This window comes from Phyllostomus hastatus, unplaced genomic scaffold (genome assembly GCF_019186645.2).
Source record: "Phyllostomus hastatus isolate PE091 unplaced genomic scaffold, TTU_PhHast_1.1 phas_scaffold_501, whole genome shotgun sequence".
In the NCBI taxonomy this organism is placed as follows: Eukaryota; Metazoa; Chordata; class Mammalia; order Chiroptera; family Phyllostomidae; genus Phyllostomus; species Phyllostomus hastatus.
The window spans coordinates 62,976,816-62,997,079 of NW_025334033.1; the positions used below are offsets into that span (position 1 = coordinate 62,976,816).

The 20,264-nt window shown below is 44.5% G+C and overlaps 1 protein-coding gene across 1 annotated transcript in view; it reads right to left on the reverse strand.

The window, feature by feature from the left end:
• Window positions 1-20,264, reverse strand: part of RPS6KA5 (ribosomal protein S6 kinase A5) — a 128,009-nt gene that overhangs the window by 93,224 nt on the left and 14,521 nt on the right. Inside the window, exon 2 of the mRNA XM_045823281.1 lies at window positions 2,048-2,119. Within this exon, the coding sequence (XP_045679237.1) occupies window positions 2,048-2,119 (72 nt within the window). The remainder of the gene's footprint in view (window positions 1-2,047; window positions 2,120-20,264) is intronic.

Below are 20,264 nucleotides of genomic sequence, written 5' to 3' on the forward strand. Positions count from 1 at the left end.
TCTCCTAATATCACTTTTTTTTTCAAGTGAGGAGCTACTGGTGTAAAACACACTTGGCTTTCGTGTGTCTGAAAATGTAATAGCTGAAGGGTTTCTTTTTAGAGTAAGGAAAATGTTCTAAAATTGATGGTGGGGATGGCTGCGAAACTCCGTGAATGTACTGAAACCACTGATGTGCACGCTGTACATGGGTGAACTATAAAGTACATGGATTTATTGCAATAAAGCTATTAAAATATAAAACATTCAGACAAAACAGTTTCTGTGACTTTAATATAAATTGACCTCAAGAAGCTTTTGCCGAGATGTCACCGACACTATTTCTAAGGGAACTGAGTCACCAGAGGACTGTGGACCTCTTTCCCCTTTAAGCAGATACTGCCTTGGAAATAAGAAACAAAGGTAGAGATAACAGAATTACTCTGCTGTTTTGAAAACACGATTTCTCAGTGACAGGGCGGGTGAGCAATTAAAAAAATAACATCCTTACAAATGATCTGAAGGACAGAATGCACAGTAAAATCCCCAAGTTGACAACTGCGCTATACTCTTGCTGACAATAAATGCTTAATTGATGAGACTAAACCCAGGGTCACTCATGGAGGCTGTTACGGTTGGCCCTCCACACTACGCTAAACTACACAGGGAAGTTATGAAGACCTTCTGTGGCAGGTCCCAGGCATCACAGCTCAATAACAAATGACCTAAAGACAAATTACAGCTGCAGACTGAAACGTGCAGATTCATGAGAATGGTAGGGCGGTGCCTGAGGTGGACTGGAGAAGCCCTAAAGAAAGGACACCTGTCTGGCTACAAGGCTTGGCACTTTGGAAGGAAGGAACGGGCAGAACCCTCAGGTGGGCAGCAGCCGTCCACCCGCTCGGAGGTACACTGGCCTGGAGAGCGTGAAGCTAAACTTCAGGGGGGACAAAAAAAGATCCATCCTCTGCGATTCCCTCTCCCCTTCCAGGGAGAGAGAGCACAGGCCTGATGGGAAAAGAGAGGGAAAGTCCCGCTTTCCCCTCCACCGCAAGGGAGGACAGTGAAGCGCAAGTTCTCACAGCAGGGCGGCTGCAGCACCACACACCGCAGGGGCAGAGCTGAGGAGACTCGGTGCACTCCTGACAAGCTATGTTATGGGGGGCCCGGTGTTAAATGGAAAAGTGGGGTGCCTTGACCATGAATTATTTCAAATTTCAGAACAGTGAGTGCAGAGCATTAAGCCAAACGTAGGGCTCTTCCAAACACAGGGGTCTTGGACACCCACGAGACCCTGACTCTCAGGCAGCAAGAGAGCAGCAGCAAAACTTCAGCAGACACGGAAAAGTATAAAGCAGAAAATCAAGATCATCGAAAATCCTGCCACCCAGGGACAGCCACTGCTATTAACCGGCTGCATAGTGCAGAGATTTTTTCTACATACATACACACATGTAGATACTGATTCATAGAACTTTCTTACATTATGGAAATGGTATATGGTACATTCCTTCTGTAGCTTTTTTTTTTTTTTGGTAACATTACGTTATGGAGAGCTTTAAAAAATGTTAGTAAGTACAGATCATTTCGATCCCACTGTATGGATTACGGAGCATAGAGACCCACGTTCCATTCAACCACACTCGTATTGTTAGGTTTCTGAAGGGTTTTGAATTTTCATGATTCAAAACGATGATGAGTAAAGGTGAGTGAGGTGAGAACTGAATGAGTCAATCAGTATAAAGGACTTAGCAGAGGACTTGGCAAGCAGCAAACTCTCTATAAATGTTAGTGTTTTTTGAAAAATATTGCCTCCTATGTGAACATTGAACTAATTTACATTCCCAACAGCAAGGTAAAGGAGATTGATTTTTCTAAATCCTTGCTAATTCTTTCAAACTCTGCCTTTTGCATTTCTACGGATCATTTGTGCATGTGTTTTGACAGCTCTCCTGCTGGATTCCTTATGATTTTTAAATTTTAGCTGATTTCTGTACTTGGAATATCAATCCTTTCTCATCGGAATAACAAGTACCTTTTTCCCAAAAGGAATTAACTCAAGACTTACCTCCAGTTCCCAGGACCTTCAGGAGCTCAAAATTTTCAATCCCCACCTTCTCTGCATGTCCTGTTAAATTTGCTAAAAAACAAAGAGGAAAAAAAAAGCAATAATTAAGGGGATCAGCAATAGGAGGGGGTCCCACGGGGGCTTCTAAGATAACAGCAATGTTTTCTGTTTCTGACTTGGGTGGTTAAGCCGTGTTAGATTTGGGGGGAAAAGGTTCCTTCACGTTAAATAAACTCAAAAATTGTTTCTTAAACAAAGTTAAACAGGTTCCTTTACTGCTAAATGTCACAGATCCTGTACCATGAAAATACACACGGGAATCTGCAAGACTGAGATACTACATTTGTCAAATGTATTGGACCACAGAACTATGTTTTATGGTGACGCCTATCAGGATTACGTGAGCCAGCAGCTGTCTGTAGATGTGGTCGAGGCAGGTTGGTCCAGAGCCTCCTTCCACCCCTTGAAAGCCGTGTGACCTTAAACAAATTACTCAGCTTTTTGTGTCTCAGGCCCCTCTGGTATCAGATGGGGATAATTAAAATACCTACCCCCAAAGCGTATTAACGTCTGCAGTCTACTTTGAAATTCACAAAAAAGTAAGATGGATAATGTTTGCATATAGATAAGGACAGAGAGGTGATAAAGCACAACAAGAAAATGTTAGAGCATCCAGAGAGTGTGAGGGTGTTCAACACACAATTCTTCCAAATCGTCTATATATTTGAAAATGTCTGTGGTAAAATGGCAGAAAAGAAAACAAAACCTCATAGAGTTGTGGTAAAGATTAAATAAGTTAAATTTTGACAGTGCTTGCTGTGTGCCAGTAAGTGTTGCTATAAATGTCTATAAATAAATTAACGCTTCGGGACTAGACTTTCAAGAAAATCAGACCCATCTAAGAACATTTAGAATTAAAAGTTTCACGGAGATAAATAATTTCAGTGTCTTTCCAAATTTCACTAACTGCAAACATTTTTTTTAAGTTGTGGTGAAAACACAACATGAAATTTACTGTCTTAACCATTTCAAAGTGTACGATACAGTGGTGCTAACTGCGTGTCTCTGTTTGCAATGGAGCTCCAGGACATGCTCATTCTGCAAAACACACTCTATGTCTGCTGAACACCCAACCCCTGGGAACCACCATCTACCTTCCGTTTCTAAGAGTTTGACTACTGACGCGTAACGCTACAGTGGCAACAGGTCAGTGTGCACGGCCTGCTTCAAGTTCCCCCGACACCAATCCAGATCTAAAGCAAATACCGGACACAGATGCAGCAGCATCTGCAAGTGCACACACGTCCTCCTGCAAGATGCCGAGTAGATGCAGCAGAGAGCCAAGCTCACAGAAACCACCACTTTTGAAAGAATGATTTGACTCTCTTCTAACTGAATTGTCATTTTATTATGCAAAATGTTTAAAGTCGAAGACATTATTGAAGAGTCATATGTTGAACATGTTAGAAACTGTTACTGCTGATTCTCACAGTTAGGAGTCATCTCTTACTTCCTGTCCACACCCTGTATTAATATCCCCCGTGTCTGCATTTGCAGCTGGCCTGGGAAGATAAGGAACTATCTTTTGATACACAACCCGTTCAGCCTTTCTTCACTAGCCACAGAACTGCTTTCAAAGGAAATTAGAGAGATCAGGTTAATTCCACTTTGATCCACAAAGTACCACCTGGGGAACCCTGGTCATTCACAAAGATCTTTCAGATGATCTGCGAAGGGCTGTTTTATTCATCATCTACTACACCTCGACCACTCTGTTTCTGACATAAAGTAGTGACACTTTGCCTGCAAGGGTAACTCAAGGCTTCCTCGAACTCCTAGCCTCCAGGAAAAAGAACCGACAAGGCTTGGAGCCATCTGTGCTTGGGGAAAGGAGGTAGGAGGGAAGGAGGTGGTGGGGAAGGTCTCCAGGGGATGAGACGTTAGCTCTGTTTTCTTCAAGGTATGTTCTCTTTGGATTCTCCCCGCTGTGGCTTGGTGCTGAGAGCTGATTTACTCTGTGTGTTGCCTTTCTGTCAATACTGTTCCCAGCTGGCTGGTGAGGTAAGGCAAAGCTGGGGAGAGGGTCTTCCCTTTCTGACGCCGCAAGCCCCAGGGCCTAAGAAAGAAAACCCGATGCTGGGCTTGCAAAGAGCAACCCTGGGCTTATAAAAACACATTCTTTTTGGCCTCGATCTATTTCTAGACTTGATTGTTCCTGGCCTTCTCTTGTTAAGAATGGTGAGACTCCAGTGAACAGGCTAAGAGAGGATCTGCTCAGGGCGAAGTGACCGGTAAATCTTAAGCAGGGCCACGTGGTCCAGCTCAGCTCACCGAAGGCAAGGTTTCGGTTTGGGGTAAGGTACCAGAGATGGTCATGGCACATCAAGCTTGTCGTGATGTCCTCCTTTACTTCATTCTGCCCTCTGTCTTAATCTCTCTGGGGGACCTAGCAGCTGGAACTGCAATAGGGCAGGGAAGAGACCATGACCCTGACAATGGTCCTCAGAGCTACTGGCTGGGATCGTTAGGCCATTCCTCCAGTTCATGCATTTCTGCTCTGAAGGTACGGAAAACAACCTTTTTAGTTAAAAAAAAATCATTATTATAATTTTACTGGCATTGAAACAAAAACACTATTACTCACCATTAACCCTAGTTTTATTTTAGTTTTTTATTATTTTGCTTTTGAAGTGATGAGAAAACACAAACAGTTCATGGGTCAATATTTTTCTCAAAGTGAAAATTAACTGAAGATATTTGAGTGCCAGAAATCCACTACTGTCATTTTTAAGTTTTATTGAGGTATCATTTACACACAGTAAAATTCACTCAAATGAACAGTTTGATAATTTGGGGTGATTAGGTACAGTTGTGAAGTCTCCGTGACAACCATGACACAAAACAGTCCGTCGTCCTGAAACTTCAGGACATCCTTTTGAACCCATTCCCAGGCCACGGGCTCAGGCAACCAATGATCTAATTCCGCTCATCAAAGTTTTACCTTTTCTCGAATTTCATACATGTTTTTGAGTTTCGTCCACATTTTTGTGTGTTACTACTTCATTTCTTTTTACTACAGAGTAGTGTTCCATAGCACTGATATGCCACGGCCTGCTCTTCCATTCACTAGTTGATGGACTATATTGGTCAGATTCACATTGTATGCAGTTTTGGGTTATAATAAGGTATTTTTGTGGGCATGCTTTCACTTCTCCTGGGTAAATACCTACAAAGGAGATTGCTGCATATACGGTACAGCCATATCTACCTTTATAAGATACTAGTATACCATGCTATTAAAGTGGCTGCGCTATTTTGCATTCCCACCAATAATATACAAGAGGTCCATTTGCTCCACATCCTCTTAAAGACATGGTACTATTACACTTTTTAATAGTAACCATTCTAGTAGGTATGAAGTATCTAATTGCTTGCAGACTGTATTTTAGAGCACTTTTAGGTCACAACGAAATGGAGCAAAAGGTACGTATACGTCCCATAGGCCTTCTGCCCCCACTCATGAACAGCCCCGCATTATCAACACCCCCACTGTGGCGGGACATTTGTTACAGCTGATGAACCCGCACTGGCACATCGTCATTACCCAAAGTCCGCAGTTTACAGTGGGGTTCGCTCTTGGTGTTGGACATGCTGTGGGTTTGGGCAAACGTATCTACCATTGTATTGGAGCATCTGGTATTATACAGAGTAGAGAACTCTATCGTATTTAGGCATGGAGGGAATATTTGTTAATTATAAAGATTTTTTCATTGTGTTAAAGATAAAACACATAAAAGGAAATGTTTAATATGATACTATATCGAATCCTAAGCGGTGACAAATACACATTCAAGCATGTGAGTCTAGGTGTCCAAATGGTTCTCATCTCTACGCTATTATTTGTCATTGTAATTAGAAACTTTTAAGCAAGAAGGTCTAAAAATAAATTATATTTCTCTTAACTAAACTGTTAACCTAAGATCAAAAGCTCAAACTTCCCAGCAACAATACTAATATTTATTAGAATGCGACTTAAACTATTTACATATTTTACTTCACACTCGAGGTGAAACAAGCATTAGCCCAATACGGAAATCTCCTTTATGTCTGAGTCATCACATGCCTTAGTCAAGTCCAAAACAATACTCTGATCGTATGTATGGTACGGACCTGCCTGCATGCCTGGGGCAGGCTGCACCAGAAGTAGGCCCGTACCACGTTGAGAGAGACCTGCCGCCGTCTTCCTTCTCACATAAAAGCGAATGGGGTTTTACTGCGGATGTCGGAGCTCCTTTTCCTGTGCCAGGTACGCCTCTGTCCGCCTCCCTGTCTAGTCCTCCCCCAAGGTAAGAGAAACCCCAGTATTCAGAGTCCAACATTCTGACTGGGCATAGTTACTAGTAGGTGGATCCACACCAGGTCTGTTTTTTTGCCTCAAACTTCTGTCCTGGGCTGACCACCCGCCCCACCCTGAGGGCCGAATGGCTAGTTCTCTTGCACTGCTTCACTATATAGAGTCGTTAAGTAGGCAAACGCAGAGGTAGTTTGGGAACCTGGTGTTCACTCACTCGTTTGCTCTCCTCTCCAACCTTCTAACGCACACACCTCAGCATGGGGGCCCCGAGATCATAATCAGATGGGGTTGGGAGGGGGGGAGAAGTCCTCACTTAGAGCTTGGGCCGAAACTGCACGCACCGGTGCCGCTTCCACGTAAGAGAAGTTCTCCATGAGTGCTGGCTTGTGCTGGAAGCGGGCACAGCTTTTCCAACGTGACACTGAACCCCCTGGCCCCTGTTCTGCGCAGTTTCCTCATGACTCCTGAGGGATGAGAGCAGGTCAGCTGGGCAGAGAGTTCGGGCTTTTCTGGATTTCTGACCATAATAGCTTAATGGCGCCAAAACCCGCACCCTCAGCCCCTAGGTCCTAACGAAAAGGATTAACTCCTTCCCACGGAAACAATGCTTAATGAAAACTCTTCGCAAATATATAAAATAACAAAGAGTGTTGACAAACTTAAAAAATGGAGGCTAGAGCTATTTAATTAGTGCATAACAATATGACCTTACCAGTTGTTCATATCTGATATCTATTTTGAAGCCCACATCATATGAGTTTTAAATATTCGTAAACTTGGACTAAAGCAAGTATTTTTAAACTTTTCAAGGTCTATTTGAGGCCTCTCTCTTATTGTTAGTCAGCTTGTACTGTCTCCTCTCATGAAAAGCTTTTACAATTTTTTTTACATTAATGCATTACCAAGGTTATTCATTTAGAAAAGGTAGGCATGAACTGTTTTAAATGCTTTCACAGGCAATTTTAACCAATTTTTTTCTTATTAAAATATTCGGAACTATCCCCATTGAAAATCAAAATCCTTCACTTCTTGATCTGTGTTATCCTATAATGCATACTTTCTGGTTAGGAAATCACTGTACAAGAAGTCAATGGATTTTTTTTTAAGTTTGTCAAAAACAAATTTCAGCCCTGGCTGGTATGGTTCAGTGGATTGAGTGTTGGCCTGTGAACCGAAGAGTCACTGGTTTAATTCCCAGTCAGGGCACATGCCTGTATTGTGGGCCATATTGGGGTCATGCAAGAGGCAACCAGTCAATGTTTCTCTCCCACACTGATGTTTCTCTCTCTTCTCTCTAAAAATAAGTAAATAAAATCTTAAACCTTCCCCCCAAAACAAATTTCAATATTTAAATGATTCCCTACCATAGTATGAATTATTAAACAGTAAAGAAAAAATCTTGTACTATCAATGAATAGAAAATATTTGGTTCCTTACACTATAACTAGATTCCTTCAGCTCTTTGCATAATATTAATATGGTAATCTGCAATGTGGGAAAATATGACTGCTGTAATTTCTTTAAATAATAAATTTAGACTAATAGGATAATTGTCTTTTTCCCAAATTTAGATAGCTTTGTTATTTGTATTATTATTATTATTATTAACTAATCCAGATTCATGGTTTTTTAAAAACAGACAATATAAATAGGCCTAAGGTAGACCTAGAAAATCTACCACTCAAAGATAATTATTATTAATCCTTGGCATATTCTTCCAGAATCTTAGCCATAAACCTATGATTGAAAAATGGCTCTTCACACAACTTTCTAGGCAACTCTATTAGCATACATAATTAATTCATAATGCGTATTATCTATGATCATTTCTTTAAGTTGTGAAAGATTTAACTTGGAACTTCCCACTCTTATGGAGGAAAACAATCCGTACAAATACATGATTAGAACCACTGGTTCACTTGTGTTAAAACTAAGAAAAGGGAAAAAAACAAAACAAAACTAAGAAAAGGCTTAATTTAAAAGCACTTTTACAATTAAAGTAAAAATAAAGAAAATAATGCTTTTGAGGCCATTTCAAGTAAGTTTTTTTTAAATATATGACTAAGGCGCTCACATACCAGATTTTATTCAATAAATTAATCACTTATTAAATTTGCAATAAGCTGTGAGAAATGCAATTTAACAGAGAGGATTATGGAGTCTGCAGACATGGAAGGGAATGTCATTAACATGCAGAACCAGTTGGGAACACTCACTGAGCATGCAGGCCCTCATTCACTCATCTCACACCTGAACAGGTGCTCGGCCTTCAGCTAGGAAGTACAGGATTTGCAATGGCAAAGATGAGACAGCAGTTAGGGAATTCTGAGCTAGCTAGAGTGAGAGCATAAGTAGGAATAAGTATTTTCCTAGTAAAGAATAACAAGAGGACTGTTCTAATTAGCTGTTACTGGTTTATGTGGGGAAAACAGTAAAAATATAATATCAAATAAGTACATGAAACTCGCTGATTCAACACCTGGAATGCCAGGTTAATTAGCTGTAGTTGAACCCCTAAGCAATACCGATTCTGGACCAGAGGAAAGTAAGGTTTTAGAAAAACGACTCCGGCAGTGATGGGCCGTGTGGACAGCAGCAGGAGGACTGACGCTGGGAGACGGAGGGGTGGCCGCAGTGAACCAGACTTGTGCTCAGAGGGTCTGGGGTGAGCAGAAACAACAACTCACAGACTTTTGTTGAAAGGGGAAGTGGAAAGGGGGGCCTGAAAGGGGAAGTTGTGGGGTTTCGACACGGACTTTGAAGTGATGGCAGGACACCCTAAAAGGGCTGCCATGCAAGCCGACCTAGATCGACAAGGAACCGGAGTTCTGCAGAGAAGAGACAGAATGCTGACGGGGTTCAGAACATGCTAACCCCCAAATTCAGCACCGGGGTCTACCGAGCACTTTAAGCGGAAGGAATCTGAGAAGCAGCGTGTGCGGGAAGGGCTCTGACCTTCCCGAGAGGCAGGCCGCAAACCCTTCCTGTGAGAAGCGCCCTCCCCCACCAGAGGAAAAGAGCACCCTTATCTCCCACGACAAGGGCTCGGAGAGGAGTCTGAGCAAACAGTGGTCCCCATTTACTACGCTCACCTCACGCCCTTTGCCCTATCACGCCCCTTTCCACAATTTTCCACTCTTCAGCAAAGCGAACATGGAAATGCTCAGGTTTAACGGTTTCTTCGGCTCATTTCCTTATGAAGGCTCTGATGTCCCATAAAACTTATATTAAATAAATGTGTATACTTTCCTCGTTAATGTCTTTTGTTATAGGAATCCTGATTGAGAACTTAGAAAGGTAGAGAAAAAAGATACTTCTCCTCTCCTAAAATGCACAAGGTTATTAAGAGAGGGGCAATGGCTTACACTTGCAGTAGAAAGCCCTTAAGGAGACCCCCCCCCAAAACGGTGAGTGTCGGTAACGACCAGGAGTTGGGATCAAGAAGAAAAAGAGCCAGAGAACTGGTTAGAAGATGAACAGTATATGCAATCCAGAAAAGACAGAATGCCTGATAAAATAATGATTATCAATGAGGTCAAACTGTGGTACAATTTTATATATATATATATATATATATATATATATATATATATATATATATATATATATATATATATATATATATATAAATTTTATATATATGTATTTGGTCTTTGTCCCCAGTCCTCGCATACAGCTCCTGAAAGCTCAGGAATCTCCAGGGTCCATAACTGTGCCTTCGGTATGCTACTGAGATGACTGGCGGCTGGGAGTCCAACTCCTGGAGAGCTTCAGGGCTTGGGGCTGGCAGGCGTGGGAAGGAGTGGCGCTGGTTGCCAGAAAAAACCCAGGACTTTCAGCCCCATCCTCTACCCTTCCCCCTGCAGGGAGGGGAGGTGGGGGGAGCGGAGATGAAGTCAATCAGCAATGGCCAATGATTTGAGCAATTATGCCCACATAATAAGCCCTCCATAGAACCCCTAAACAATGGTTCGGAGAGCTTCAGGTTGGTGTGCACACAGATGGTGGTACCCCCACAGCCGGTGGCACCCCTGACTCGGGGAGGAAGTCCCCATTCTCCAATCCACCCTCTGTTCTCCAACCAGCCCCTTTGCCCTGTGAAGCTCCTCCGTTAGGCTGTTCCCAAGTAGTAGCTGTATCTTCGAGTCTAGGCAGAGAGGCCAGGGTATAAGGATGGGGGTGGAAAAACAAAACAACAAACTTCAAGCGATGAATATAGATGATCAAGGAATGGAGCTATAAAAGAGGGAAAATGGGAGAGAAATCATAGTGAGTGTTTTCTGCCTTAGAAGGCAGATGGGAGAAAAGACCAACGAAAAAAGGAAAAACGGGAAAGGCTGGAACAAGGGGAGACGGGAGGGACGGCGTCAGCAGATCCTTCTCGCCGTGATAAGTAACGGGATCCAGGGCAGAGACGGTTAGAAGGAAGGACTACAGGACAGAGGGAAGAATAAAGGTATATTAAGGTGGAAGGATGGAAAAAAGATTATAGCCTTTCCAGTGGACACAAATGGTCTCTGAAGGGAATACCAAAGAGGCCGTGCATTGAAGCGGGAGGGAAATGCCTAGAGATCAGCGTGGCTAAAATATACGACAGAATATCAAACGAGGTCCATGACAGTGTCCAAAATAAAAACCACTGTAAGTGGCATGGAAGGGTTTCAACTTTCTTAATCAAAAGAACTAAAGAATGGGCAAATATTTAAAGAATGGGTAAAAAAGACAGACTGAACAAAATGAAAACTAAAAGCCAAGATGCCAAATTGGGCAATGTATTTCTAGCACTTCCCAGGGCACAACCTAATCAGTAGCTTCAAATACCAGGTCCCCTAGGAAGGAACAGCCTATCAGGAGAAGGTGTACAGTGCTCCTGAGACTGTATATCTTATCTGTTAGAAAACACAACCAACTTCCTCTTTCCTAATCCCGTGCTCACCCAGCAACTCAATTTTAACTTGATACTCTCACCCAAAAGGAAAATGCACTAATTAAGCAAACAGAAAAGCTTCCTGCAGGTCTCTGTATTCCCACTGTTTGTTGGCAAAGTGTGGCTCGGGTTTATACGTGTCTTTTGTGACTGTAACTGCAGCTATATGCACAAAGTCAGGGCACAAAAAGAAAAACAACGAGGTAACGATCCGGCATCAAATCCTATTCGCTACTATCAAGGCACATTACCAGCGTTATATATACAGGACACTGCAGGAGTACACCGTTATCTCGTCGGCTGTTTTCTGACTTCTCTTCATTTCGGAAGGAGAACAATTATAAAAAGTGATGTGAGATTCAGCTGTGAATGCAACAGGAAGGCGAGGAACATAAAGCTGCTGCAGCTGAGATTCCAATAATTAAGCCCCAGTTTATGATAAATCTAGGACCCACAGAACACCAGCAGCTTCTGAAACTTAAATATTGTCTGCACAAAACCTTGTCCAACGTTCAAGTACTTTTTTTTTTCCTCTTTGAGACAGTAGCTCGTCCATTTAAAAGCGGGTGGGGGATGACGAAGCCTAGCAAGTTCATCAGAAAGTTCCTGTTTTGGGTAAAGAAAGGAGTTTCAGTATTGGCCCAAATTCCCTCTTCTCAGTAATAAGTTTCGCCTTCCCTTCCTAGCATCTTCAGTATTTAAGAAATCAACATTCACTTCTGATTTCCAAGTACTGCTGTGAGGAAGGTCACCTCAGGACACTGGAGACATGTTTCAATTTTAGAACTTTTATTATGACCTGTAACAGAAAAGTCACAGGGGTGGGGACGGCTGTAACCCCACCACACTAACACTAGCCACCCTCGTTTTGAGCGTTCATTTCCAATCTTCTGGCGCACGTATCCTAGTTAGTAGCTGGGGCTTGCCAGGTCCTTAAAGCCCACAGAGCTAAAGCCCTCCCACCCCCTATTCAAAATAGGTCATTCTTAACCGCTCTCCAGCTTCCACCCTTCGGGGCGAGGCCATTATCTCACCTAGCTCCTGGCCTCGCACCATTTTTCTGACTTGTCTCCTTTCTCCCTCCCCTTTCCTCTTAGGAACAAAACCAACAAATCTTTCCTCTCATTTCCTGTCAAGCCGCTTCCTTGTCTGACCTCTCAGCCGCTGCTGCTGCTGCTGCTGCTGTGGCTACCATCCACACTCACACGGCTCCGTGAACCTGCGGTTAGGGCAATGTCCCCAGGGCAGCTCCCGCCATTCTAGGGACCCTGGTGCCCACTGCTCTGAAGATCCATCTTCTTCTCCTTATCTATTTCATGGGTTTTATGTAATTATCATACCCAACATGTCACCACACAGTCTAGTTACTGACCGAGCATTCTGAACGCTGACGTGTATCTGATATTGTGCACAGCACTGGCAAGACTGAAGCAGACACACTGGCCACTGCATGCCCCCAAGCAGCACAGGGTCCAGAGGAGGCACTCACAGGCAAGCGGAAAGCCCCAGGGTACAAGCACTCTTGGAGAGCTGTGAGGCACCGAGACCAGGAGAGTGCACGAGACCACCTTACCACACCTGTAGGTTTGGGGGAGTTAGGTGCTGATGGACAGTGGGGCAGAAGACTCTGCACGTCCGAAGGAAATGCATACGGAAAAGCACCAAGACGAGGACAGCTCATAGCTTATCTGGGAATCTGCAATTAGCGCAGGCAGGCACCGCAGGCGAAGGCAGGGGAAAGAAGGCACAGCAGGACACAGGCAGGGACTGAGGCTTGGAAGATGACTGCGTGACACTGGAAAAAGTATCTGTCTTATTCTAAAGGAAATGGAGAGCCAGGGAAAGATTTTAGGCAGGCGATTAAGATAAGTGATTCTGGACCTGAAAGAGACCACCGGCAGCAGTGTGGAAATGAATTACTGGAGAAAGGAATCCACACGGGAGACAGCAAAGCCGATGCACAGGCTGATGCCATACTGGAGGCCAGAAACAATAAAGGCAAGACTGAGGTGCTGCAATCAGGGAGAGGAGAAAGGAAGCTCCCCGATGTGTTTCTTACTCACTAATAACACTAAGAGCCAAGTGGAAACTTTGGAAATTACTAAAAGTATTATATTCTAAATAGCTATCGCTCCATCTTTGAAGTGTAAAATGATACTCCTTAAGTGATCATGATATCAGAAAGTACTTGGAGTAAAAAACAAGATCAATTTTCAAAAGTTCTGCATGAACTGTATTCGTTTGTCAAAACTCACAACTGTACGCCAACAAGAATGAATTTTACTGTATGTAAATTACACCTCTATAGAAAATAATTAGGACTAGAAAGTAAGAATCATGAAAACATTTTCAAAACATGAATATTATAAAGAAATGCTCAGATTCGACAAGGATTTTCTTAATGTTTATTTGGTTATTGTTTTGCATACAAATCTATTTACTTATCAAAGTTAATACTTTTCGGAAAAGTCACGTACTTCTAAATAGTACTGTAAAGCTTCTAACACTTATTTTTCTTTTTTTTTCCAAAATGCACGCATTTCTCATACATCTTACAGGACGTTATCTAAGTAAGTTGTTCTTCAATTTTATAAAACAGATTATTTATTTATTTACTTATTAATGCATTATTCTGAAAGGTTACAAGTTCTTCTGTCCTTGCTATAACAGCATATGGTTTCATAGCATATTACTAATGTGTAGCTGTATGTGCGCATGTATAGATTTGGTGAACATAAACTTCATGAATTAAAAATAAGTATGTGAAATGTCTGCGGGATTTCCAAATAAAGACGGCCAAAGGACAGTAAAGAATTTCACTGCAGCTTAATTACAGGAAAATTCGCAATTATTATAAAGCAGAGCTTTAAAAGAATAGTCAACTAGAATACTTCATTTCCAAGTCATGCCATATGACTGAAGTTAATATACACAAAAATGTGAAGAAAAAGATACCTTAAGGAACAATATAGCACATTAAAAGGATTGCATAAAAGTTTTTATAAGACGTTTTCAAGAGCAAGTTCCCTCCGTGCCGGTTTATAATCATCTGACAGTTTAAAGAGGATCGCGCTCAAACCTAAACCTGCACAGAGAACAGGGCCGCACCGTCCACACTCGCACGGCCCCCTTGTTCTTGGGTGAAGACGCGCCTCCGTTCACAACAGAAGTCACGCTCCAGTATTTGGCAAGCAAAAAATTAGGTAGCATAAGTGATAAAAACTTAGCCCATTACAAGGCAATATTATTTTGGTATTTGTTGATATATTTTACATTATATCTTCCATGCAAGCAGTAAAATAGTTTCTCATAGTCCAAAGTAACACTCCCAAGGATCAGATTTCAATTTGATGGAAGAAAATACAGCATTTTGTTCCTCCTAAGTCATAGCCTCGTTTTTCCACTGCAATTATACTGTCACCTCCACACTTAATTCTATTGTGAGAAAGTACTTCATCAACACCCTTTCTTTTTTGTATTTTCCAGACTACATGCCGCTAATAGTGACGACTGGGTTTCTATTAGCACTTAAATGGAGCAGCTTTGAATCAAATGTCAGTTTCAATAATTTGTGCTTACAACTATAAATTTTCATAAGACTACTGCCAACTTGTTTTTAACAATAATCCTATTTTCTTAAAAAATGTTACCGGTAATTTTAACTCATAGTGAACTATCTCACGTCATTCCGTGGACACTGGGGACCAAAGAAACTAAATTCCTGCAGTCTTGTCCCACCCTCTCCCTCCCATCTCAGCTCTAACCGTGCTTCCTCCACCACCACCACGCTCTGACGCCCAGTCTGGGAGTTGGAAGGGAAAGGTCAAGGAATGCTCTGGAGGGAACTGCAGACACTGGAGCTCTACAGCCAGGGGCTGCTCCCCTGCCGTCCCCCGCTCTGCTTGTTTCAAACATGAATTGTGCAACCCATTCCCCAAAACCAAGTTAAGCAATCAATGCTCCCAATTCTATGACAAGGGTACCAGCACAATTATGTTGCCACAGAAAAAGTTACAGACCTTTTGTGCTCCTAAACACAATTATAGCGCTCCCTGGCCATTTACTCCTTTTTTTGTTTGTTTTATTTTACAATGATTTCAAAATCCAAAGTTGCAAAAATAAGAGACAACTCCCATATGCATAGTCAGTTTTTAACATTCTGCCACATTTGTTTGTTCTCATACACTCATGCATACACACATACACACTCACACACATTACTTGTTTTTTCTGATCTACTTCAGTGTGATTTGCACACCTCATGCATCTTTACCCCTTAATACTTCAGTGCGTGTGTCCTAAAAATTCTCTTGAGTACCCTCAGTACAGAAGCAAATTCAAAAAATTTAACACTGGTAAAATACTTTAATCCATGGTCCCTATTCTGCTTTACCGACTGTCTGATGCTCCTTGTGATGTTGAATTTTATGTGTCAACTTGGCTGGATCGCAGGGCACCCATATGTTTGGCCAAACACTATTCTGGGTGCTTCTGTGAGGGCGTTTTTGGACAGCGCTAGTATTTAAGGTAGCGGACTGTAACTCAGACTGCCCGCCATCATGGAACGGAAGTGGGGCAGAGTGGACCCCAAGGGCACGAGTCAACCACGCGAACGAGTGGCCCAAATGCCACTAGTCTCCACTCCTGCTCTCACGGCCTGCACACGCCCGGCTTGCACCTGGAGTCTCACGAGGGATTCTCTAAGACCGAAGGACAGAAAAGACAAGACTCAGGCCTGGTTCACAGATGGTTCTACACACCAGGAAAGCACCACCCAAAAGTAGCCAGTCACGAGGCTGCTGCTTCTTGCTGGGCTATCCCTACAGGGCAGTGGTGGGGGAATCTTGTGACCAGTTTCAGAAAAGAAGACTGCAGGTGTCATGAATATTTCTTCCTTATTTTATTTTGTTATAAATAAGTTTGTGCGTGTATGTGTATATGACAAGTATATATGTTCCCTTCCTTTTCTTTCCCCATATCATATAACGTATGATGCGTTGACTTTATATCATAGTATTTAAGTTACAGAATAACAAGGAGAAGAGTAAATATCACTCGAGGACTTTTAAATCTTACTGGCAAAGGGATGAGCACATGCATGGGACGACTTTAGATGGGAGAACTAGCAACGACTCCTGGGGACAGGCAGGTGGGGCCAAGTCACTGCGGACTTGAAGGACAGGCTGGCTAAGGCCTGGGATTTCATCCTCATGGGCGGGAAGGTAGTACAACCAAGAAAGAGGAGAACGGGCTTCAGATGAACTCAGTTTAGAGCTCAAGCTCTACCACTTACCAACGCTGTGCAGAGCAATTATTTTTACCACGCTACACCCCGTTACTTGTAATTTGTGACTGACTGGGTAGATGGATGGACGGATGGATGCATGCGTGCACAGATCGACGAGTAGTCTGGTAGACATGTGGACAGATAGTGCCTCTCTCTCTCTCTCTCTCTCTCTCTCATACTCATACTCACACACACTCTAACAGTACTTACCTGAGCCTGCATTCATCCCAAAAGCAGAGCATCAAAATGATCTGTACATTGACAGGAGGAGTCAAGGACCAAGGAGGGTGAAACCGGAAAGGAACGGGAGCCGGTCAAGGGCACCTCATTCAGATGCTCACTGCTGTGGGCACCTGGAGCTCCATCCTGCCAAGACGCCCTAAGGAATGACTAGAAAACTCTGAGAATCGCCTGTGCCAAGACAAGAAGCAGCATTTCTCCCTTGGCTCCCGGCCCCTAGGTTGAGCATGAATTTCCAGGCGCCTAGGCTGCACTCGCCTCTGTGCCCCCTTACCTGTATTTCCCGCTGAGTGGGCCTTGCAGAAGCCCCGGAGCAGGAAGGGAATGAAGCGCAGTGAACACACTTGAGACAAGACCCAGTGAGCCAAAGCCTGCGTGGACGTTTGAAGAGAATTTAAGGGGGTACTTTAGAGGCAACAGACGGAATAAAGCTCAAACTCCCTTCCGCCTCTGTCATTGGATATACGTGTATCAGATCATTCCTCTGTACACCTTAAACTTACACAATGGTATATGTCAATTATACCTCAACAAAGCTAGAGAAGAAATACACTGGTTGTTCGGTCTTCGGGGAGGAGCTGGCACAGCCATCACATAATGGTGACAGGAAGGAGCTTATCTACTCTCCAGGGAGTCACTATGCTCCTCCACGCCTGCTGAGTAACGCTGAAGAGGCATCCAGAGCAACCACAGTCCAACAAGAGCGAGGTAACCGAAGACTCAGATCCCTCAGAGACGGTCTTAATCATACAAGTCAAGTAACACCCTGGCTGGCTGGCCCTCTTTCTGGGCCCAGCACTGCCGCCGAGCTCTGTGGGTCAGGGCACGCTGAGTGCCCTCTGGTCCATCATGGCAATACCACCCACCTTGCTCCTGCCGGTTAGTACCACCACCTTGGCCTCTGTTACGCCAGAATCCTACCGTGTCTATGAACACTAGGGAACCCGGCTCCGCGTAGGTACCACCTATCAAGCCCATCCTGTTTCCCTTCACCAGTGTGTTCAGCATCACCCTAGGGAATGAAGTGTGTTCTCTGAACTCTCCTAAGTGACATGGTCAAACAGTGTTCTCCCATCTCATATAATAAATCCATTCTCACAGCCTCTCTTCTCTGAAATGTTTTACCTCAACACTCTGCCAAAGCAATTCTTACACGTCTACCTAACCTACTGTAAGTCGTATTCATGTCCAAGCTTCAAGAAGCCATCTCGGCCGTATATCAGGACCAGGTTACCGGCACGTTAACGCCTGAGACGTGAAGCATGCTCCCACGTTGGGAACTTCTCCCCTACACAGCCTTGTTGTTATTCTGCCGCTCCTGGTCCCATACCTTCAAGTCCACTCGCCCGCACGTTCCTCCTATTCCTATCAGTACGTACTTGACCAGGTCCTGGAATTACTTCCCTGAGCACGTCCTCCCACACGCTGGGACTGTGTCTAGCTCTTGTTCTGGAAGGAACAGGGGTTTGGTGGTGGGGCAGACGGAAGCAGGACAAGCACCATCCTGTGAGACGCCCACTGCAACACGATCTCTGCGTGGTCTGCAAACAAGGGAAGGCTGTTCTTTCCTAACAAGGTGTTGATTCCGCCTGTCCCAAGGACTCGGGAAAATTCAGGAGTTCCAGATCCTCAGGCTCATCCACCCAGATGTGCCCATCTGACATCTTGGGGTCCTACTCATTCCACATGAGGACCTCGACTTTGGCCCTTAACACCTACCAAGGATCCGTAAGAAAGGCAGAAGCACTATGAGCAGTACAGAACAAGGTTTCACCTTCCGCAGCTGCGGGAGTCAGCTGAGCTGTCTGTGTAGACTGCAGCTTCTGCACCCAGGCCTGGGCCTGAACACAGCAGGGCCAGCAGTTGGAGGGGTCGACGTGGAGTGGGAAAAAGCAAAGACAAACTGGAACTCCAAAGCCCAGCCAGAACCCGTGAAGACAAATGAGAACCCATGACTCTCTCTCACTACCGTCATGCCTCCAACGTCAGTGATGTGGGGGCCCGCGGGAAAGCTGCACACACTGGCCGGGATTCTAAGGAGCTGATGGAAGCGATCCCACAGGAGCCAGAGGAGCTGCAGGCCTGGCTAGAGCGCCGTGCCAACAACACGGCCCAGCAGATCAGCAACGAGTGTGTGTGCGCGGCCGTGGCGCCTAGCACCAACCTTTGCGTGAAAAACAGTCGTGGCTGCTGCTTCACTTCTGCCTTCTAAAGCTCACTCTAAATGTCTCTTGTGGCCTGTGCTAACGCAGAACCCAGAAGAGAGTTCTGGAAAACCCAATTCCAATGTAGCTCAGTTAACACAGTACAAATCCACACAAGATCTACAGCTCTTCCACCCTTAAGATTAAATGTAGGTGCCCTGACTGGTGTGGCTCAGTCGGGCGTCATCCCGCAGGATGAGGGGTCAATGGTTCGATTCCTGGTCAGGGCACACGCCTGGGTTGCAGGCTGGTCCCGGTTGGGGGCGTGCAAGAGGCAACCGATCGATGTTTCTCTCACACATCCATGTTTATCTCCATCTCTTTCTCCCTCCTTTCCCTTCTCTCTAAAAATAAATAAATAAAACCTTAAAAAAAATTTTTTTTAAAAAGAGGAAATCTGGGCCTGTTTTTAAGCATCGGCAATCCTATCGTTGCAAGTGACCGGACCTTCTCCAATGCTGTCCCGAGCCCCTCACCTCCCCGCGCGCCCTGCACTGAACGCTGCTTGGCCCGAGCCTGTCACCCTCTTGTCTACAGGCCTTCTGGCAGAAAAAGGTCAGTCACCTTCAGAGTCCTTATAATCACCACTGTCCCCATACCACTCAGGTCCTAGAGCTGTCACATAAGCCAACCCTTCACCTCCATGCACGCCAGCCCCAGTCCCCCTCAGGGGGCAGGGAGCCTTAGTGACTGTTCTGTCACACACGCCGGGGTTATCACCGCCCCTGCCACCAGCAGGGGTGTCCTTGCTGCAGTCTCACCCGTCGGTGATCCACTCTGACATCCCGTCCAAGCTGTGCTTTCAAGAGCCACTTCTGGTACTACCCGTCTTAGCTGGGACTCACGTGCCAGCAATGTAACTTGGAAGGCAACCCCAGAGAGGAGGCGTGAGGAGGAACTCAGGAGACTGAAACTGGAAAGAAGGAAAAGCCAACACAAAGATGCACGATCACCGAGACTCACTCTGGACCTTTTGAGGAACGTACAGAGTGCCTGTCAGAACGTCCTCTTCTGCTCCAGGATGAAGACAGAGAAGCATTTACGACCGACTCCCGTCCTCCACTAGCTGGGAGCTGCCCCAGTGGGACGCGAACACCCTGCGTCTGGGACGTGCGCTTGTACTTGCCGAGCCAGCTCGCTCCCGCGGCCCAAACCTTGGAGCTGGAGCCAAAGCCCCGGGGCAGAAAGTGAAAACGGGCGGCAGG